The sequence below is a fragment of the Bos taurus genome, chromosome 6, assembly GCF_002263795.3.
Source record: "Bos taurus isolate L1 Dominette 01449 registration number 42190680 breed Hereford chromosome 6, ARS-UCD2.0, whole genome shotgun sequence".
NCBI lineage: Eukaryota > Metazoa > Chordata > Mammalia > Artiodactyla > Bovidae > Bos > Bos taurus.
The window spans coordinates 68,759,451-68,783,166 of record NC_037333.1 but is presented as its reverse complement, the minus strand read 5'-3'; the positions used below and the strand labels follow the sequence as shown (position 1 = coordinate 68,783,166).

Sequence of the window (23,716 nt, the reverse complement as noted above, 5' to 3'; positions counted from 1 at the left end):
GTTTAGATGGCTTAGTCCCCCTGCGAGTCCTCAGACTCACGGCCCGGAGGGGCAGGTGTGGAATCAGTGGTCTGCTCTGTAGCCATACCACACGTGGCCCGTTTGTACCTCACGCCTGCAGAGCTAGCCAGCAGAGACTGACTGACTTTGCAGAGGGATTTTAATTCAGCCCCCAGCTTGGCTTTTCTAAAGACAACATACATTTTACAGAGGACCTTTTGTATAGAGTTACTGGGGACTCATTCAAGAATAACAGAAGTCCCAGTCTGCAGAACTTAAAAAAAAGAAAAATTTTTTTTTGGTCATTCCAGACACAGCTCCAGTCTTCCACCTCCCACCAGTAAGACCATTTATATAAAAATGAGTGAGAAATTTAATCCCTGGTACTTTATAAATAATCCATTTCCCCCCCTTTCTTTGTGGTTTACTCTGTATGTGCTTTTTTAATGGCAGCGTTTAATAATGTTTATATTGCCTTTAACCTTTGACTAATTTTGCAGTTAGGTTCCAAAATCTGGTTTCACATCCAGTGTGTGTAGGCTGCTGCTCCTTCCTTTGAGACTACTGGCTTCTTATTCCTGGAAGGTATTTCATTCCCTTCCCAAGCATCTTAATCACTTCTGCTGGGTAAAAAGGGTGTCCATGGGGTAGTAGGCAATAGTAGTAGTAGTGGGACCTCTGTAGTCTGGTAGGCAGGCTAAGTCGCTTCAGTTGTGTCTGACTTTTTGCAACACTATGCACTGTATTCTGCCAGGCTCCTCTGTCCATGGGATTCTCCAGGCAGGAATACTGGAGTGGGTTGCCATGCTCTCCTCCAGGGGATCTTCCTCACACAGAGATTGAACCCGTGTCTCTTATGCCTCCTGCATTGGCAGGCAGGTTCTTTACCACCAGCACCACCTGGGAAGCCCTCTTCCTTATACAACGCTGAAATCAGTCTTCCTGGAATTTTCAGTCTGATAGAAAGAAGATCAGAATGTACCTGTCTTTGTCTCTTACTGTCCTTCCCTTCCCCTGTCTCCTCCCTCTCCCCTTCCTCTTCCCTTTCCAATAAATGTTTTCAGAATGGTTTTAGATTTATAGAAAAATTGCCAAGATAATATAGAGAATTTCTGTATACCCCTCACTTTACAGTATTGTGTATCCACAACCATTCATCAAAATTCAGAAACCAACATTGGTACATTACTCTTAATTATAAATTCCAGACTTGGTCTGATTTCACTAGTTTTTCTCTAATGTCCCTTTTCTGTTCCAGCATCCTATCCAGGACATCACATTACATTTAGTCATTATGTTTCCTTTGTTTCATGTAGTGTGTGATAGTTTTTTTTTTTTGTTCTAATTTTTCATGCCTTGACAGTTTTGAGGGAGTACTGGTCAGGCATTTTGTAGAATGTCCCTCAGCATCTATCTGATGTTTTTTTTCATGGGTTTATGGGTTTGGGAGAAGAATACTGCAAAAAATGAAGTGCTGTTCTTATCACATCATGTTAGGGACACATGATATCACTATGACATCACTGGTGACATTAACCTTGATCCTCTAAGATAAAGTCGCTCTTCCCTCCCTTTTCCATACATAATTTTTTAGAAGCAAGTCACTAAACATAGTGACTTAAGAGGTAGGGCAATTAAGTTCTACCTCTTGGAGGGGAAGTATCCTATATAGGTAAGTAATCTGGAATTATTTTGTTAAGGAAGGTTTGTGTCTTGTCCTGCATTTATTAATGCAGTCATTTATTCATATCAGTTTGGAGTGATGCATATTTACTTTATACTTTGGGTTATAATCCATTGCTACTTTAATTATTCTCTTGCTCAACTTGTTCCAGCTTTGGCCACTGGGAGGGCTTCCAGTTTTCTCTTGTGTTCTCTTCATGTGTCCCCATTTGTGTGTTTTCTGAGGATTTCCTTACTTTGTGGCACTATAAGATATTCCAGGTTCTCCCAGCCCCAGCCATTCCAAGGATCTCTGGTTCCTAGTATTGGAGAGTGAAATTAGAAACTAAGATCTGACCACTGGGGTGCCCATTGCTGCTGGGGTGTCACTACTTCCAGATCTTCTCAGTAGACAAAGTTAAATACATGCGTGTATATCGGCCCATGTTACACATGTATGTGCACTATTTCTGCATCTACATTTCTTCCTATAGTAAAGATTTTCTATTTTGAGTATTTATATTTTGTTGTGTAGCAAACAATGAGAATATGATTCACTCTATTCTACCATCACTGGTAATTTTTTTAAAGGAGTAAGAAGAAAGTAGAAATGTAGATCTTAGCATAACTATGACTTAAGAACTCAGTCATCCTCCTTTATCATTTCAGAGATAAAGACTTCCTAAGAAGTTTCAGATCAGATCAGATCAGATCAGTCGCTCAGTCATGTCCGACTCTTTGCGACCCATGAATCGCAGCACGCCAGGCCTCCCAGTCCATCACCAACTCCCGGAGTTCACTGAGACTCATGTCCATTGAGTCAGTGATGCCATCCAGCCATCTCATCCTCTGTCGTCCCCTTCTCCTCCTTCCCCCAATCCCTCCCAGCATCAGAGTCTTTTCCAATGAGTCAACTCTTTGCATGAGGTGGCCAAAGTACTGGAGTTTCAGCTTTAGCATCATTCCCTCCAAAGAAATCCCAGGGCTGATCTCCTTCAGAATGGACTGGTTGGATCTCCTTTAGGTCCAAAAAAGTTAAGAGACTAGTTAGTGGAATAGTCAGAAGTAGATTCTGGATATTTGAAATGAAATCTCTTTATTTCCACCATATCTAATGCCTCTGTAAGACTGATTAGTATTCTTAGCTTTGTTTTCAACTCAGTTATTAACTACTTGGAATGCATTAATAAACATTTTAGAGTTGGTGTGCACAAGCATGACCAGGCAATCCGAAGTCCACCACAGTATCACTGAGGAGGGATTTTGCTCTCCAGTGGCAGGTGTGTGTGTGTGTGTGTGTGTGTGTGTGTGTGTGTGTATTCAGTTGCTTAGTCATGTCCAACTCTTTGTGACCCCGTGGACTGTAGCCCACCAGGCTCCTCTGTCCATGGGATTTCCCAGGCAAGAATACTGGAGTGGGTTGCCATTTCCTCCTGCAGGGTGTCTTCCCAACCCAGGGATCAGACCCACCTTTGCTGTGTCTCCTGCATTGCAGGCGGATTCTTTACCACTGAGCCACAGGGGCATATCTTAGATCAACGACTCGAAAATGATTCTATGATGGCTGGATGTTAGTGAGTGAATCTTTTCAAATCATTATGATGATTACCCTGCCCCATTTTACTTTTTATAACTATCTCCAAAAAAGTCTTCTTTTGCTCTGGGAAGAGAATCACAGGGCTCCTACAGGACAGATACTTGATGTGTACACCTGCTTTTTAGAAGTGGGTCATAAAGCGATAAAGGAATCTGCTTAATGACATCCAGGAGTTGGTGATAGGGTAAAAAGTAAGAAGCGAAAACTGTAGCCCCCACAGCCCCTCCTTTAACACACAGCTCCTTTCTTTTAAATTGCTTTTGACAGCATGTAAAGCAAAGGACAAACCCTTGAAAGTTCCTCTCAAGAGATTCCCAAGGCTATAGGACAGCCCTAGGATGCCTTCAAACCTTTCAGCCATGTCCTTTGAGACGTGGCTATATTTATACTTGGTAAACCACATCTTGTTACCATGTAACAGTAAAAGCTCCATTCTGTTCTTTTCCAGTTGTACTTTTATCCATTTCATTTTGGTTTTGGTACATTGTGAACATCCAAGATTTTTAGTGGAAATAAAAACAGCTGTTTCTCATGTACCAAAGAATTTAATTGTGAACTTTAACCTTGAGATAATATATCCAAATTTTCCCAGGTGTAGGAATGACTTGACTAGAAAAGCTCGTTTTGGGTAGTCATTCCAATAACAACCAAATTCAGCTGCTTACTGTCAACTTCATTAAGAGATAGAGAGTTTCTATAGGTCTTTCTTTATTTCAATACTCCCTTCTTAACATGGCTTTTCCTCTTTAAAATAGTGCATATTTACCTACATAAACAAACACACCCTGAAGTCCCATCTTTCATTCCGGCTTTATTTTTCTCCATAGCTCTTACCAACATTCAATATGCTATATATTTTACTTCTTTAGCTTTTTGTCTGTTTTCTCCCACTAAAATGTAAACTCTATGAGAACAGAGGATTTGTTTTGTTCGCTGCTATATTCCCCAGACCCAGAGTAGTACTTGGAACATAGTAGATGCTCAGGGAATGCTTCAAAATGAATCATGTGAAAGTTGCAAGTTCTGATTATTTAGCTCCTGATTTTAATATAAATGCAAAGAGTTGAACTTTATTTTATAGGGTTATTTTACATTGTAAGTAAAATTAAATCACCATGTAAGTTGGGGATTTGTCTGTTCACCAAAAACTTCAGAATTTGTACAAGCAGTGTGCATAGTGCCTTGGAAATTATGCAACTTGCTCAGTACTACGATGCTATCATCACTTGAAAGGAATTTTGAAATTCTCTGCTAAATGTCACTCAGGAACTTGAAATATCTAAAAGCACACTTTTTTTTTTTTTTTTTAAGTTTAAAGGTGAATCAATTCAGTTCAGTCATTCAGTCATGTCCAATTCTTTGTGACCCCATGGACTGCAGCATGCCAGGCCTCCCTGTCCATCACCATACCTTCAGACTAACCCCAAAATATCTTGAGGTGTCATTACCCACTTTGATCAGATTTAGCAGAAAATGACTTTTCATTGTTATTAAAAAAAAATCTATTCTGACTCATATTTGCCAACTTAAAGAATATTAAAAAGAATATGCTATAAAATCCAAAGTAATTCCTCTGAAGGAGTGTCAGCATTCATTTGTATACATAGGTGCTGGCATGTTTTTATTTTTAATCATATTACTTTACAGATATTTACATTTTCTAGTGTCTGAAGTACTTACACTTTTATTTTTAGAATACACGGGCTCTTATTTGTTTAAGAAATATGTAAGATAATACAAAAGGGTATGCAACTTGACCAGCCTTTTGATGAACTAGATCTTTCAAAAACATAGCTCTAACGCCAAATTTCCTGCAGTATTCTCTCCAGGACAAGAAACAAATAAAAAACCCATCTAGTCAGTGACCATCACAGACTTGTTTGCATGCTATCCTCGGACTCATGTAGTGCATAAATTACACCTTTGTACAGATTGACGTATGTCCTATTCCCCCCTTTTATTTCAGAACATTGGGGAATCGACAATGTCTGTTGTGTTAAATCAGCTGCTGCCCATGATTAAGCCTTTGAACCAGAGGACCAGTGATGACTACAGCCCTGAAGAGCTGCTGGTCCTCCTGCTATATATTTATTCTGTCGGTGGAGAGTTCTCAGTGGACAAGGACCTGGGTGAAGGTGAAGAAAAAGTGAAGAAAGCATTGGCTCAGGTCTTTTGTGAGGAGTCTGAATTGTCACCTTTGCTGCGGAAAATCACAGGTAAGTGTTTAACAAAAATAGAGGACGTATGCATCACTGATACAGAAAGCAGGTTTTAAAATAAAGGCATTTTGGAAAGAGGGTGAACTATCTTCATTGGAGTTGGTTAGGATTTAATGAGGCCTGATGAATTCTAGTCGGCTTTTAGGATTAGAAGTTTTTATTGCAGTAAAATTTTTTTCCAACTGTGGTAGTAAAATGGCCTTCTAGTTGCTTTTTTAGAATTCATAGTCTTAGAACCTAAGTCTTGTTAAAACAGCAAAATTCTCACAAGATGTAATATCTTTAAGAAAAAATAAAATATGGTACATCCTATTCAAAAGGTTTCTGATGACGTATTCTCTTTGAGATTGTCTTTGCAAACTTTAGAAAAAGCAAACCCGTTTCCCTAAGATACTATACAATGTTATAGGATGAAAATTGACATTTTCAAGAATAGTTTTATATTTTGACTTCCATTTTTCATTTTAAATCTGAGTTAATTGATAGTATCCAAAATAATACCCAAATATCCCAGTGAAGTAGGCTGTGCTGATTTGGGGAAAATATTTAATTAAAAGTCATAAAATCTAACCATTTTCATTTCTAATAAGAACTGTGATATAACTTATGAAAGCCCAACTTAAGGAGATAATCAGTTGTATTGTTTCATATCAAATTCAATGTTATTTATATTTTGTGTAAAACTTATTGCCAGTAGTATGGATTGAGCCTAAGTCTGTTTGAGAGTGAGAAGTTATTAAAACTTACATGTGAAACTTAAATACTTTATAAAAACAGACCAAGTTGCCATTCATTCTTGAGTGTATGTGCGTGGGGGTGTGTTTAGACCTTTCCACTGGGGAAGGCTCAACTAGGTAGGTCACTAAGGTATCTCCCGACCTTGCCCCTGTCCCCTGTCTTGCCTCCCTGGCTGGGGAGCTTGCTCAGAAGTAAGCTGTGTTGCTGTCCACCTGGGTGTCCTGTGCATATGTGCTTTCCTTTGTGCCCCACTGCTGGCCTTTCCTATGTCTGGTCCTGGAAAATGAAACCCTGATGAGATGGAAACTGAATGAGGTTCCCATAGAAGTGAAGCATTTCCTTGCTCAGTACAGAACCTGCTTGCCAACATAAAATCTACATAAGGAAAATGTGTGGGAGCTGTTCCCATTTCATTAAGGTACAGCGCTGTGTGTGATTCCATGTGTGTGTGTGGTTATAAATGAATATTGACTTAGAAAGGCTTCATACGGTTTGTATAAAGCTTAGAACAGTGATTTGATTCAAAGTCGATTTGAATGCTAGGAGAGTGTAATTTGATGTTATTCTTAACACACACAGTTCCAGAAACAGACAACAAGCATGGTATGTTTTAGTGAGGGTGTTTGGCTAGCTTTTCTGCAGCACTAGTGAGTTACTGTATTATTTTGGGAATTAAGGTCAAGCAGTCAGAGTGTTCATTTGATATTTGCTCAAGGTGTTTATTGACCCAGAATTTCATTCTTTATTAGTTTCTCTGTTTTTGATTGCTCAGGATATTGCATTTTCTTGCTTATAAATGTGATTTCACGATTAAAAACACTTCTGTACATTTGTATTTATATATCAGGAAAATTTGTAAGCTTAGCAGTTGAAGGTGAAAAAAAGAATCTGTGAAAGTTTTAGTGCAGTTTTAAACTTTTGAGACATCTTTTTTTTTTAATTGATTTATTTTAATTGGAGGCTAATTACTTTACAATATTGTGGTGGTTCTTGCTATACATTGACATGAATCAGCCATGGGTGTACATGTGACATCTTGTTTTATAATACAAAGTATACATTCCTACCCAGATTAACTTTGGATGTGCAATTTAAATAGATGAATAAGATGTGCTGTTTAAACTTGATGTAAGTTAACTTGCCAGTGGAACATGCGTGCCTTGGTCAACTTCTGTGGACACAAAAAGGACTTGCTTTCTGAAGACAGACTTTTACTTGGCCAGTATAGATATGCCTCTTATTAAGTATGTTGAAATGGCACGTGGCCTGAGGAGTCGGGTTTATGTTTACACTTAGCTGCTGAAGAGAATGTTTAACCTACATCTCAAGATAAGGAGTAATGGGATGGTGTTGAGGCAGGGGTGACTCAGTCTTGAATCAGTACAAGGCATGCCCAGTATGTACCGGAAGAACTGAATTGTCTTCCAAATGTGCTTAGCCTATCATGGAACTAGGTTAGTCTGGCCCACAGTGTTGCACTTAACATTATTCCAACTTTTAGTCTTGACTTACTTGTTACTGGGTGGCAGAAATTATTTTATGTCTTCTGCACGTTTGTGGTTGATGAGATTTAGAAGTATTATTGAAAATAAGCATGTAATCAATATAAGAATGTGCTTTTCATATAATGTTGTAATTTTACTAATCTTAACTATTGATAGAATCAAGAAAGCAATACTTTCTAAAGTAAAGTTCAATACTGGACTAAAGATGAAGCGTGTTATCATCACACAACTGCTAAGTGATAGAACCAGGACTTGAGCCCAGGTGTTCTGAGTCTGGAGCCCATGTCTTTAAACATGAGACCTAAAGCTGACACAAATTCATTTCCATAACCGTTGAATATTGTATTCTATAACTTATGCTTGCTTACATTTATTGTTTTATGCCATGCATGCTCATTTTCTGAACAGTGAATAATATTTGGTTGATATTATAGATATTACTTGTGTTTTTGAATCTATCTGTAAAGATCCTTTCTCCAGGGGATCTTCCCAACCCAGGGATCAAACCCAGGTCTCCCGCATTATAGGTGGAGTCTTTACCAGCTGAGCCACAAGGGAAGCGCACGAATACTGTAGTGGGTAGCCTATCCCTCCTCCAGCTTATCTTCCCGACCCAGGAATCAAACCAGGGCCTCCTGCATTGCAGGCGGTTTCTTTACCAACTGAGCTATCAGGGAAGCCCAATAGCAACTTACAGATGTTTCCTTGTACTGTCCTGTTTTGGTGCATGTATCCTCTTTGTTTCTGCATTGCTATAAAGAAATTAAAATATTTTTTCTAGTCATTGAAATCTGTTGGTTGTCTAGCTTTCTAAAACAGGAGTAGCAAAGTTAAATTCTTTTTGTTTCAGTAGTATCTCTTGACAATAATTGTGCTGTGTTTAAAATGCATATTTCCTTTTATATGTTAAAAATGTAATTTACTTTTGACAGTGTCTTTTATCTCTATTCTTCCCTTTTATGGAAAGGGCAATGAGAAATTGTGATTGGAAAAACAAAACAAAATTTAAGATGGTCAACGGCAGCTATTATTTTCTTTTTAATAGGTACTCTTGGGGAAAATGGTGGGCAAAAACTCTTTTCTATTCACACAAAATAACAAGGGTTGACTCTTGGGTGTCAGGGATGGGAGCTGTAAAAAGAAAATTGATATGGCCTAAATGTGTCATTTAGTGTTGTGCTTTCTCAGTCTTGCTAAGTTCAAAGAAAATATCAGTTTCTATATATGTTAGTGTTTGCATGGCAGTCACAAGAGAAAACAAGGGAAAACCATTTGAACTTTCTTCAGAGTATGAAATCAAAAGACTGATTTTAAAGATCTGTGCAAACTTGGACTATCCTCATACAGGGAGGTATATCAGAAAAGTATAGACTTAGAACAGAAATCCTTGACTCAGAAGTCCTGGCTGTGTCATTTCCTCTCAGTGTGTGTTAGTGGGCAAATCAATGTCTCTGAACTTTGATAATAAATACAAGCACTCTATTGACCACTCATGGTTTTGCTGAGAATAAAACGATGTTATGTGTATGAGCTAATTTTTGATCCATTTACTATTGTAATAGGTAATTTTTTCCCATTGCTGTTATTATTTTGCGAGCATCTAGCTATCATATAGGACAGTGCTTCTCAGCCTTTTCACATTGAGATGTATTCAAACAATGAGAATACTTGCGTAGCCTCCCATGGTGAGTGGACAGGCTATTGTGGTGGGAGGAAACCAGCAGCAGGGGCTCTGATCACTTCCGGCCCTACCCTATTGACCTGTGACCTGAAGTGAAGGAGCAGCTTGTCACACCTGTAAACTATTAAGGGCAAATCAATGCACTAAGGTGTGTTGGTCAGAAGGCTCTGGAGTCAGGAAACAAAGAAAAACAAAACTTGCATATATAGTTTTTGACACCAGAACTCTTGGAAAAAAAATTTTTTTGGTAAGCAATTTTTATATTAATCAATTTATTTTCCTGAATTTTTTTATTTCCTGTCTTTAATTTTTCCATGTCGTTAAAGGGGCTAGATCTATTTATTAAGGTTCAGTGTAATGCTAGGGAATGAAAGATTCAAAATATCTAAAAACTGTGCTTCCAGAGAGAAGCATGATAATACCATGGAAACTGTGACTTACATTTATTTCTTAGATTCTTATTTTAGTTCCTGTTGATAATTTGGGATTATCAATTTCTGTATTCTTGTATTAGGATTGTACCTGGTTATATGTGATGGAAAATTTACCAGATTAGCTTAAATAGTAAATAAAAATAAACAGGTTTTTTTTTTTTTTCCACAGCAGGAAGTCAGAAACAGGCAGCAGAACTCACACTCTTTTTGGCTTCCTTCTCCTTTTTTTCTGTCATCATGGTCATGAGGTGGATACTCCTCTTCCATATGTTATATCCATGCTTCGGGCAAGGAGGGAGGAAGGATGAAAGGAAAAGGAATATGCTAGTGAAATCTGCCCTTTTTTCTTCGTACAGGAAAACCACAACTTTCTGGAAGTCCTACCAGAAGACTTGTAATCATTTGCCTATGAAGTTGGCTCATTTTCTAAAACGCTGCATGAGTCAAGGGATCTTACTGAGAGGCAGGATTCAGCCTGTAGGCTTACAGGTTGCAGTCTTTATATATATATATATATATTTTTGGATTTTAGTATCCAGTATGCAGGTTGCGATCTTTAGACTAAGTACTACTTAAGGTATTGACTATTATAGAGAAAAGCTTTTGAATCTCTAATACTAGAAATCTGAAAGATCTCTAGGCAGTGAAATTATACACTACAGATCTCATGAACTCCTTTTTTGACTTTTTTTTTTAACTAAAAGAAAAATCACATTCGTTTACATTTTAATCTGCCGTGAGTTCACCAGTGAAGTAGCATAGGTTTTCCTTCCAAATCCATACTGTAAAGATACCATCTAAGTGGAAGTCGACCTCCCACAGAACTCTGACTATTGGATGGAAAATGCAAGGAAGCAATTTGGGGCTTAATATTAGGAAGACATATCAAGAAAATAAAGCCAGCCAGAAAGTCTGACTCACTCCCATGAGAAGAGCTTCCCAGCACAAAAGGCTGACACCAGAACTTGAGCATCAGTAGGAATTTTACCAAGACATTTTAGGACTTGAAAATGTTACGAAAAGTCAGTTTTGTGGAAGGGATGGTGCCTAAGTTGTCCTCAATTTCTGGGAAGATGATACTTTTCCTAGCAAGGTCTTTAGTCATGCTCCCTTTCCTATGTAGTTCCCCAAACCTCGATATAAAATAATGGCAGGATTCCTGTTACTCTCACTGGAATAATCAGAACTTCACACTGACTGGAATAAAATGTATAAATTACCTTCGTGATGGACCATGATTTTTTAAATCATCTTCAACTTTTTTAAGAGATCTTGTTTCCTGAGTTTTTTTCTTCTCTGTTCGTCCTCACTTGCCTATTGTCCCATTTAAGATTAACCATGGATGACAGATGAGGAAAGGCTGAAGGTAAGAACAGTCTAGAGAGCTCTCATCCAGCATCCACTTGTGTTCTCTAATGGGAATCTAAGAGAGGACTTCGAATGAGGAAGGAGCTGAGGATTTGTTTTCAGTGGGTTGTAGAAGGCAGTTTATGATACTTTCAGGTCTGCTTGCCAATGGAAAGCGTATATATGCTCCTGTCCTTAGCAAAACAAAGCCGCATTCTACAACCAAAAGTGAAAATCTATTTGCAATGATTTGTATATGACAGCTTTTCTCTTTTGAAAAAGTTCAGGTAAACATAGACCATATAAAATTATTATTGCCATTCATGGCTGATACTTTATTATGAAAACTTTCATCTCCATCAGCATAAGACATAGACATTTTATTATGTTAATAGAGGTATATCTTTCAAACAAGGCATTTTTCATCATTGGTCAAGTACTTTTCCCAGCCTTGTAGAAAGTCAGTCTTTGTAAAATACGAAGTACTTCCCAACAGAGGACTGTAAAAGACGAGGTAATGAGAATTTCTCCGCTTTTGTGCTTCCTTTCCCTATCACGTCTGCATTCTTTCCTCGTTTCACAGCTTCCCCTCAGTAATTCATCAAATTTCAAAATATACGTTTCTGCAGATTTCTACTCTTAAGGGCACTATTTCAATTGAAAAACAGTTTTCAAGATTTCAGATATCTTTCCCTTGAAAAGTTGTTCCTTGGACCTTGAGCATTGCAATGATAAGGATGTTGCCGTGGTAACTAGCAGAGTGATCCTGAAAGTTCATTGCCAGCTTAAATGTTACCCACAGTTGAATGAAAACTTGAGCTCATTACAGTAGGTGACGGTTTACAAAACCATGACTGCAGAATCCACTACTCACTCGGCTGAAAGACTTCAGGATACAGGGGAAAATTCATTTCAGAAAAGATTCTGCTTCATCTCTTCCTTCTATTTTATGGAGTCTCAGTTATTGTGGCATTCCGGCATTAGACTTTTCATCAAGGCATGTACCTTCATTTCTAGTGTTTCAGATTTCTTGTTTCAGGGCACCAAAACAAAACAAAACAGCTTTTTAAGACTGTTGTTTTCCATTATGATTTGTAACACTGTTTGGTATAATAGGGTCTATTTTTCCTCTTGATTTCTAAGATTTCTGCTGGAAACTCTGATGAAGAACATATGTCTGCCCTAAATCACTCCCATGAGAAAGGTTGGAACTGTTACATTTAGTTTTACTGTCCAACATATTAAAATAGTTAACTGCAGCACGTATTACAAAATGGCTATATCAACTGAAGTTTACAATGTTTAGTTCATATTTAAAATACATCACAAGCTGTGTAGAAAAATATTTAGAGCTGCCTATTAAGGTAGCTAACTAGTTAAGTAATTTTGCAAAGATATTAAGGGATCACTACAAATTACTTTCTCAAGTACTTAATTTTTTCATGCCAGATCATAAAAAATGATCATTCTTAATTAAGACAATGGAACAGATCTTCTTGCAGTGGTATTTATATATGCACAAAGGCATGAGACAGACTGTCTAAATCATTCATTTTTATGTCTGCTCATGATGCCAATAGTAGTAATTGTGTGTGTGACAGAGAGGTTAATAATTGCTGATTCTTATTAATTGCACATTAGATTATAAATTTCTTAGTCATGAAAGAGAACAAAGGGAATGCATGGAATACAGTGTAGTTTTCTTAAACACATAGCTGTGGATCAGATGGGAGTGATTTGAGTGTTGTGGTCGAAAAGAGCACAGAGGAGAAGGGGACTAATGGTCATTCCTCAAAATTGTCATAGGTGTGTAACCTGAAAATAAGTCACTTAGCTTCCTCGTTGTAAAGTGAGAGTCTTATTAGGTGCGTCTTAGGTCTCTTCTTTCGCTGCCACTCTGGGGATCTAGCTTCATTTGTTTTTTATTTTTATCAGAGTCAGTGTACTCTAAACCAACTCCTCCTCAGTACCGTTGTCTTTGTCAGGCTATCACTGTCATCTCAGGAGGGAAGCAGTGGAGTCATTGACTCAACCTCCGCTCCGAGAGCTGTGGGCTCTCCCTGCGGCCGTGTCTGCTTCCTTTGAGATGGCCTTCTCTGTTCACAGTTCTCCAGCAATGCTCACTGCGCTCCAGGCACACAGTGGCCCAAGGCCACTCCACCCCTGCCCACCCACTCATTCAGCTTGCTGATAACCAGGTTAACATTCTTAAGTTTAATTTTATATTTTAATATCTTTAAGGTTTTCCCTCCACTAGAAGAAAGTAGTCACCACTAGAAAGTAGTCATACTTTCTCTTTGTAGAAAACTTGGAAATGTAAAGAACAATGTAGAAGGCACATGTAAATTTCATTTCATTGAATATTGATGAAAAACAGGTATTTGCCATTTGTATTTCATCTTCTGTGAATTGTCTGCTCATGGTCTTCTCCTTTTTTTCGGACTGAGTTATTAATTCTATTCTTGATGATTTTAAATCAGAGCACCTGTAGTATTAAGGTTATTAGTGCTCAGTCATATGTTTTGTTAACATGTCTTCCTGGTTGGTATTTGCCTTTCATGTTTGCTCAAACGGCAGGTCTGGGGATGGAGCTGTATTTAGGAATGAGGGTGCAGGGACTCTAGAGGCATGATCGGGACGCTCTGCATCTTCCAAACTTCTCTTCCTCCTGAGTATTGGCCTCATTCTTTCCTGTCACACCTGCCTCCATGTGACCCCCTCATCCCTCTAAGGCATTCCTGGCCTCTGTCATTTCAGAACAGCAACTCAGGAAAAAGAGTTTTTGTTTTCAACCCTAAGACATGAAACTGACTGACTTCCAGTCTCCATTGCCAGGGGAATAGGGTTGTCTGTGGCCAGGCTGAGTCTTGAGTTCATCACTGCGTTGGGGAGTAGGCAGGAGAGACGGGGGCAGGATTTGGAGAACTGGCAGTGGTCTGTGATCAACAGCCCAGCATGACCACTTACTGATAGAAGAGGGACTGGAGTGGTTCCGCAAAGGAGGGGACACTGATGTACAAATGCTAGGCATGGCCATTGTGAAAACATTCACAAATAAACCAGTTTTCTTTCTTTATATCTAAAAAACGTATCTTATCTTCTCCCTCTTGAGTTTGGTACTTTGCCTGTAAATGGATGAAGATGTCACTGGCACCAGAATAATTGCTTCGGAGTAGGTGTTTATATGCCTAAAAATCATTGTCTGGAATTTTCACTAATGTTTTAGAAAACAGCATCAGAACAACTGGGGAAATTCTTAGACCTCAAACTGCTTTCACCATATAATTGCTGTCAACACTCAAGTAGCCATAATTGTGCCTGTCATGTATGGCTGTGTAATTAAATGTGATTCTTTGAATATAAGTATTAGCAGGGCAGTGATTATCATTTGGATGAATTTTAAAACTCCATTCATGTTTATACATTTCTTAAAATATTTATAATTGGATTTTTTCCCTGATTACAGAAATATACTTGTTCATTGTAGAGTATTTGGACTATCTTTTACTCTTTAATAAACACAGAATAAAATTTAAAGTTACCTATGAACCCACTACTGAGAGAAAACTACTGTTAGTATTTTGATATGTACTTGGTGACCTATTGGTAAGTAGAAATTCAGATCCCATATAAGCTTCCCAAGTAAAAGTGGCAGGTGAGATTTTTGTTTTAAATTTGTTTTGTAGTTTATCTGTCAAGGTCAGAGTGCCTAAAATAAAGGGGATCAGGAATAATGTCATATATGGCTTTTGAAACTAACATTGGCAAGGTAATTGTTGAGAATGTTGGTACTGAATTAATGTCCCGAGTTCTAGGAGACATTATCCCTCTAAAGTCAAATTACCCTTAATCAGAACATAAAGAAGAATAGGGGCTTCTCTGTCCACAGGATTTCCCAGGCAAGCAAACTGCTGTGGGTTGCCATTTCCTTCTGCAGGGATCATCCCAACCCAGGGACTGAACCCAGGTCTCCTGCATTGTAGGTGGATTCTTTACCATCTGAGCCACCAGGAAATGCATACAAAGGAGAATTCTCTCAGCCAAAAAGGAGGACCATTATGACCTTGGGTAGGAGAGAAAACACTTAGGTACAAATAGTTCAGCCTAGAATTTCAGCAAAAGAAAATTAAAAAGAGACACAACAGGCTCTAGACACTGATATTATTTTATTATGTGAGGAGAAAAGATTAATATTTTAAAAAACAGAAGGAGAACATATGTGTACGACCATGGTGATATTCATTTGTATTTTGAAATTTAGTTGTAAATGTAACCAAGAATGTAATTCCCATGGAAACCTGACTTTTTCTGCCTTCATATGTTGCCTGTTTATTCTGTTCTTAGCACCTGGAGTGAATTGGTCCCAAATGGAATGGTAATTTTCACTGAAGTGTTTATAAAATGAAGCTCCCTTCTGCTTTTTTTCCTTTCATTTTAAACACAAGACATATGCCTGCACCTCTTCGGCAGGCTCTTGAGTTGTTGCCAGCCTGACAGAGGGCCATCTGGAACAGGAAACTGATAGGGTGCAGTGTTCATTAACAATTAACATTTTCCAACGTGTAAAATGCATTAGGGTTTTAATTTTAAATGCTGTGGTTTTGTCCAAACTATACTCTGAAATAATTGTATTCTTTGTTTGCTATTTTTGTTGTTGTGGTTAAGAAAAACAGTTAAATCTGATTTTTTTTTTTTTTTTTTGCATACAGTGATATAGAATTGAGTTTCTTTTGTGTACAAATCACCACCTTGCAAAGAATTCAATCTTTGGCCAAAAAAGTTTCCTTCATAGTTAAAATGTGGTTGGATACTTCCTCACTGGAAATGCACACCCTTTCTGTCAAAGTGTAGAAACAATTCACTGTGTAAACAAGCACTTTTGAGTTACAGTTTCCAGTATTCAGAGCGTCTCTTTGATGTACAAGAAGTGAAGCACATGTCTTCATCTGTTTAAAAAAAAAGCAGAATGCTTTAAATTTTGTTCCCGGATTTTTCTATGACTTTTCCTTTGTTATTTTTTTAAACTTGAACCTCTTGCTTACCATCCCTCTTCTCCCTGTCTCCCTCCTAATCTCACCTAATCTCACACTTCTACCAGAGAAATCGGAAAACTGGTCACCTGGGGAGTTTGCACACTGTACTCTTGATTATTTCAAGTTGTTCTCCTGGAGAATGCAGAAGCCCAGACAACATGACATCATCTGAGATGAGTACAGCCTTTTATTATAGAAATCGGTATTTAATGGCTTTTGAATGTAGAGCAACTGTAGCATTTCAGAGCAATATCCCTTCCAGATATTCGACTGGAAGTGCTGACACCATTCTGTGTCAGGGCCACTATGCACAGAGTTTAAAATAGAGCAAAACCACCAGAGTCTATTTGTTGGAATTTCTTGGTAGGGTATGTGCAAATAACAATCAAAATATCAGATCTCTAATTACATCCTTATTGGTTTTATCTTTGCAGTTCTCTCTTGAGCCAAGTTATGCCTTATCATTTATTTAAAATGCAGATTCAACATGTGAAAAATCCAGGAAAAAGCTCTGGGAACATAGATATGTTGGCTTTTTGATTGGCCCTTTTAAGGACATGGCTCTTGTTTTGCAATTTGGCAGTGAAAAAAATATCAGTGTTTTGCTTAAAATAATAGAAGAGCAAAAATGAACATGATCAGGCTCAAAAAAAATCTGGGTCATTACTCTCCAGGGTAGGGAGGAGCTAGAAATGGTTACTAAATAGTGTGCTCCACCCACGATGTCCTCCCTGTCTGGACCAAAGGGACACACCCTCTGCACTGGACTCTTGAGAGCAGTAGAATGACATTTTTCCACAATCACCTTCTCACTCTGGAGGTTTTGTGTTCTTTCATACCCTTTGTTCTAGCCACAGGCTTTTCAGTTCCTTAAATCCACTACACACCCTCCACTAACTCCCCACCTCAATCCAGTTAACCTCTTTGGGGCACGGCTCAGAAAGACCACATGTCCTGGGCTCAGCCTTGTGCCCCTGCCTGCTAGCTCAGAGCCTCCACCCTCACCATGTGTCTAGTGAACAGTTTATTATATATTTTTGTGGTAAATTGATTAGTGTCTGCCTTCCCTCTGCCCCAGACCATAAACTCCATCAGTTTGGTTCACCATTGTATCTCAAACACCAGCTATACTCAGGAGCAACATGGAAGGCTTTTCGTAAGTACAGTATTTATTGAATGAAGGAGGGAATGAGAAAGCGGACCTGGCTCAGCTCCAGTGTTTCATCTGACACTGCAGCGCTGCAAATAGGTTACAGCTTTACCAGAGGAGAGAAGAGAATAGAACATTAAAGGAAGCCATTGCTCCACCAATGAGAGTTTAAAATCCCATTGTTTGCAATATAGTGAAGAAAATGTTTCATGCAGTGAAAACAAAGACTATCAGCCAGTGATGGAACGGTTATTTTGTGCTAAATACTAAATCTGGCAGTCTCTTTGTGCTGCCAGATTTTGAATTCTGGAGGTTTTTGGTTAAATTCACTGTTTTTCCATTACTCCTTTTTTTTTTTTTTTTCCATCTTTATTTCTTTGTCCGTCTTCTCTTTTGTCCCCTCATCTTGTTTCCTGGCCAGGTAGTGAGGCTGCTATTCAGCCACACCTGGAAGGCAAAACATTTTTTGACTTAACTTTTAAACCTCAGGCCTACTGACAGTTCTTCTCCCACCTGAATGTATCAATGTAACAGAACATCCGTGGACAGAATCACCGGGGCAGGAGAGCTTTCCTCCTGAATGCCTGTCAGCAGTATCCAGCTATAGCCTCCTGACTAACATCTCTGAGCTGATCTGTCCTCAGCCAGCTTCTGTAGCCCTTTCTGGCTGCTCTCCCAAACTCTCCCCCTCCCACCCTAAACAGAACCATTTCTCCAGAAATGTTTTCTAAAATAACTCTTCTTTTTTTTTTTTTTTTGCACCACATCTGCTGCTCCCACCCTCTTCACCCCGCACCTCCACACCTAATTATCAGACCTGAACCATGGGAGTTCAGTCATGAAACTAGCATTCCTAACTTACAGTATTCTATTAGGTACTCAGTGATAAGGAAACGACTTGGCTTTCATAATATCATACAAAGTGGAGGAGGGAGTTTGCCCCCTGTCCCATGTATCTCTTGTCTGCTCATGTGTAACCTGAGGTCCCATCATCAGGCATGTGTGCCCATTGATAGGAACATGAGCCTGCATACTGGCTCTGAAGTTTTTCTTCTCAAGGCAGGAGCTGACTAGCCTGAGCACCTTTTGCTTTTCATACGTATAGAAGAATCTGTGATCATTTCTTATTGCTGTGGCAAATAGGAAAGTTGCAAGATGCTAGTGAAGGAGAATGAGAATGAGAAAAGCTTTAGATCCAGATACATGTAATAGTGTGTTTAAGAACCTCAAGTGCTCTCTTCTTAGGATTTAAACAGTTTTATTTTCAACTCTTCAATAAAGTATTTTCCAATTGTGCTATATTTCAATAACATTTCTTATGCCTAAAATACATCCCCTGCCTCTCCATTCTTACCTGTAAAACTCCCACTTATTCAAAATGCAACTACAATAGCATTGCCTTTCTTATTCCTTCTCTAATCATTCCAGCCCAAAGTGACCCTGCGCCTCAGTATTGACTTGTGACATCTCTAGAGTATTTATATTTGTGTCACCTCACATGGTTGATACTTGTACACGTGTGTGCTTCCTACCTGGTGATCTTGGACAAGTTACTTATTCTCTCTTCACTAGTCTATCTTTAAAATGAATGTACATGAGTTTGAGCAAACTCCGAGAGATGGTGAAAGACAGGGAAACCTGGCGTGCTGCAGTCCATTGGGTTGCAAAGAGTCAGACACGACTCAGCGACTGAACAACAAATAATACCACATGTCTTGTTGGACTACTGTATACACTTAACAGTATACAGCTACTGTGGTTGTTTGGTTTCTGTTACCTTAAGTTCCTTGAGGGCAGCAGCCATTTATTATTCACCCTTGTATTCTCAGTCCCCATTTTTAAATTGTGGTGCTGAGTGAAGGAAGAGATAAAGACTGGGGTGTGTATTTTCATGCTGCCCTTCACTTTTCTCTATTCCTAGACTTGTTTCAGATGGAATGGAGGCTAGACTGACAGCTCAGCCTTTGGGGTCTAGAACTGGTTCTGAGATGTTATATGGTGAGAGAAATATTCGATAATGAGTATAGGGGAGCCTGGTGGGCTACACTCCATTGAGTCACAAAGAGTTGGACATGACTAAGCACACACACATTGTTTTTTGCAAAATATTGCTTTATAAACCTGCTGTATTACAGAAAACTTTTCCTCCTATTCCCGATAAGCCAAACACTGTAAACAGTATATCATCTTCTTGAGAGTAGATCTAGATATTCTTCTCCTCCAAAGTTACTTTACTCATCTAGGCATTGACTCTCACATTTTTCTTTCACACATACATATTTGGAACCAATAAGATTTCTTTTAACTTTATAAGAAAAGGAAATTTAACCCATGTGTAGTTGAAAGAACTTACTTTCTTCTTATACTTCCTTTCTCTGAAGAAAATCTTGCAGGTTGGGTATAATCTCCTGACCCTCAGCTTTCACTGGTCCAACTCTGTGGAGTTACCAGACGCCAATGAATTTGCCTATATGAGAAGAAGGGCAGTAAGAGAGCTGGTCTTTCTCTTCCTCAAATATTGGTTTCATGCTCCTAGCATGTCTGTCAGCACTAATAAGAATTAATATTTATGGCACACCAAAAATGTCCAGACGTGGCACCAGAACCGTCTCGTGGGATGATCTAGCTCACTGAGCTCATCGTCTGAATGATACAGTGAGATGTCAGAGCTCTCGCAGGACAAAGCCCCGCCCCAGCAGCACTCTGTTCCAATAGGCTTATCACCAGAGCACACAGAGCCTTTGTTCTCTGGCTGCGCCGGGTGGGAATTCTTAGACCCTTGTTACCACAGACGTGCCTGTGAAGATCCATTTGAATTCTTCCCCAGAGTGGTTCCCAAGCACTGTTCTACAAACCGGCTGTGTCAGAATCCCTAGAGAGAGTTGTTCACCAAACAGAGTTATAGACCCTACCCGAGCCCTACTCTATCAGAGAGTTGAGGGGTCAGGTCTGGGGATCCGGGTAGAAAAGGAGCAGTGTGTTCTATCTGGAGCTTCCTGGACCAGGCACAAGACAGGGCTTTCCCTTGAGAAACACCCCCGCTGGAGGTATGTGGACTGCACCCTCTCTTTTGGGGCACTTAAGGTGCCAGGTTATTGAACAGGGTAGATGTTGTCTACTCGGAGTAGGTCAGCAGGCAGTCTGAGGTATCAACGGGCATCTTACAGGTACTGACCTGGCGACTGGCTGGCCATGTCTGTAAGTGCCTGTCACACAGCTCTTAAGTGAAGGCGCTAGAAGTCAAACCTAGTCCTGTCTGGGGCCAGTGTCGGAGGTCTCTGTCTCTGCACTGTGTTGCCTGCTAATTCCCAACTAAGCGCCTCCAGCCACTCCTTCCCACCTGTTTACTGTGTTGGTTTCTCCTTGTTTATTGTGACACAGCTGTTGCATTTGGTGACTGAAGCTCTTGCCAGGGCAGTGTTTATGCTGGGACTCTTCCTTCCCTTTCATGGTGAGTGAGCTGGAGTTTGTTAGCCGGCCAGTGTTCAGAAATCAGGGTCCAGGAGTTATTTCCCTTTAGAATTTTTTATAACTTGCTATCAAAGTGATTGAGTCTTGGGAAGTTGTTCCTCAGGTGATCCCATTAGGCCAGAACCTGGTTTAAATGGATAACAGGAGGCAATGATGACAGCTGAAACGTTTAAAGTAACAACACATTTTGGGATAGAAGACCAGAAAAATGAGAGCGTTCCCGGTAACTGCTTATATTAGTATTCTTGATTAATGTCTGCTTTTTAAAACATCAAATTGCTGATGCATCTCTGATCACTGCAGCAATCATAACCAATTAGTTGTGTTTATGTAATATTTAAGAGTGCATGGGCAGGGCTGGCCGAAATGTCACTTTCTTCCATGGAGGGAGTCAAGATTGCATGCCTCGCTGCTTCTCCAGGCCTGGTCTCTGCAAAACACGCTTCCCAGCATGAGCAGCTCACAGCCCCACACTGAGGCAGCTCTCCGGGCGACTCAGAGTCGATTCAGCTGTGGACTCGAAAGGGCCCCCAAGAAACTGCCCATGACAGCCTTCTCTGAAGCCAGGCTGCCTCTTTCCTTCCACACCTCAGAAGCAAAGCGGATTGCAGGCTCATACCCAGCAAGCCTCAGCTGTTCTGTAGGCCTGTTGTGTTTGGCCTCTGCAGTGTTTGTGAAAACCTTCACTTGGAAGCCAGATTGGAAAAGAGCAGCTTTAAATAAAGAACTGGGTTTTTGTAGCTGTTGTTATTTGGTTTCTCTGAAAAATGTAAAGAACGGCAGGAATTGATTGAGGCTAAGTCGTGGCTTCTCTCTGGACATCCCAGGTGGCTCAGTGGATAAAGAATCCACCTGTCAATGTAGGAGATGCAAGAGATGCAGTTTCCATCCCTGTGTCGGGAAGATCCTCTGGAAGAGGAAATGGCTCCACTCCAGTATTTTTGCCTGGAAAATACCATGGGCAGAGATGCCTGGCGGGCTGTGCAGTCCATGGGGCTGCAGAGTCAGACACGAATGAGCACGCACGCCCATGCAGCTGTTCTCCAGCTGGCTGGGGCATCCGTCCCTGACCTCCTTCTCCTATAGTATCTGTGGCCCGCCTGCTGCAGGGAGTGTGTGGCTGTACTTTCCTATCACCACCATGTTATCCCTCCACCTGCCTGTTAGCAGATGGACGAGCTGGACAAGCGGCCATTCTGACCAATTGGAAAGGGTTCACTTATCATTGCATCACTATTTTGTAAACAGGAACTTGAGATCCATGCATTCCTGAGTGTTTTTAGAGAAATGTATCAAGCACAAGCTATGGCATGTAGTGGCCACTTGGCAAACATCTGCTGACTGACTGAATCTTTGACTAGAGGCCCAGGGGTTTGGGGACCCAGGGTCCTGTGTTTGGCTGGAAAAAGAGACATCAGGGGCAGTTTGGGAATATTACTGGTACTCTGTAGACATATGCAGAGCAGGGAAGCCAGCTAGCGATTTTTCACTTTCCATGAAATACAGGACTTGATCTTGTGTTGGGACACTTTGACCACTTTATACTGAAGCCTATTTGAAGACATTAAACTTTAGTGACTTTGTAAAATTTCAGTAAATTTTCTTCTCAACTAAGCAAAAAGCCCTTTTGGGTTTAGTTGGGTGTGACTGTCTCTCTCACCTGACACTGTCTGTTTCTCCCAGTGGGGCTGTGAAACAGGACTGCCTCCCATGTCTCTGCTGCCTCTGTGCCCCAGAGCCCTTTGATGTCAACCATGAACCCTCATTTTGTTCCTCGCACCTGGGCTCTGCCCTACCAGACCCAAAACAAGTTCTCAATGGTCCTATCACAGTGGTTTGGGACTAAGGTTTCACAAATTGCCTGGATTGAAATCCTGATTCATCCTGTGGCCCTGCAAGTTATCTATCATTTCTCTATCTTAATTTTCTCATCTGCAAAAGGGGTATGGTAGCATTGTCAGAACTGTGCTGGGCACATTGGGAGTGCTCGGTGAGTGACAGCTGCTGTCTTGGTGGTGGCAGTGACAGCAGCAATCGTGTCTGTCTGAAATTTTGAGAACGTAGCCACTAAGAACTTTTTTGTGATTTAGTTTCATCTTACCCGCATTGACTCCTTGGAGCATTGCGGAGTGCTTTTGTCACCAGATTATAAGAGTTTTGTATGCTTTTTTTTCCCCCTTAATGTGCGGTCAAGTTTGATTTGATAAAACAAGATAAACATACAAGGGGTCTATTACTTCCTGGGTTATAAAAGGCAGACGAGGCCTATGTGAGGGAAGGTCATTATCTTCCCATAGTAATTACTATGCTATAAAGCTCAACACACTCTCACACCTTTTACTGAGGGAAAACAAGACTGGTTTCTGTGTAAAGCTCCTTGTGGTAAAGGCTAGCTTTGGAATGTGCTGTGATGTCACTGCTGATTGGCCCGGAGGTCTGGGTTTCATTTGTGTTATTAGAATACCTCAATTTATCTGTGTTCCACAGGGGATCATAGCACTTTTCAGGGCTTTGGAAAGTTCTGAAATGAAAGCACACTTCAGGGCTAAGACATGACTGTCCCAAACACTGGCAGTTCTCACAAGGCTAACAGTGTCTGTTGACCTTAAGGAATGATTTTTTTTTCCTTAGCTATCAAGCCACAGGATTTTTAAACTGGTTTTATGACCAACTCTCCCTCTAGTCCACCCCCTTACTTACTTTGGACAGAAACTCGATTTCAGGGACAGAGTTGTAAAGTAAATGTTTGTGTTGGGGCCTTTTCTTTCCAATTCCTCACAGATTCCTTTCAGGTCTGCAAGAGAAAGCAAATTCTGTCGGTTATATTTGATTCCCAAAGTGGCTTTTGAACCCCAAGTCATATGTGTCCTACTGAAACA

At 39.9% G+C, this 23,716-nt stretch overlaps 1 protein-coding gene across 2 annotated transcripts in view; it reads left to right on the top strand.

Annotated features, from left to right (window-relative positions):
- SCFD2 (sec1 family domain containing 2) overlaps positions 1 to 23,716 on the top strand; it is a 397,062-nt gene that overhangs the window by 152,855 nt on the left and 220,491 nt on the right. For both annotated transcript variants that reach the window (NM_001078005.1, XM_015471617.3), the window contains exon 5: positions 5,226 to 5,475. In NM_001078005.1, the coding sequence (NP_001071473.1) occupies positions 5,226 to 5,475 (250 nt within the window). The remainder of the gene's footprint in view (positions 1 to 5,225; positions 5,476 to 23,716) is intronic.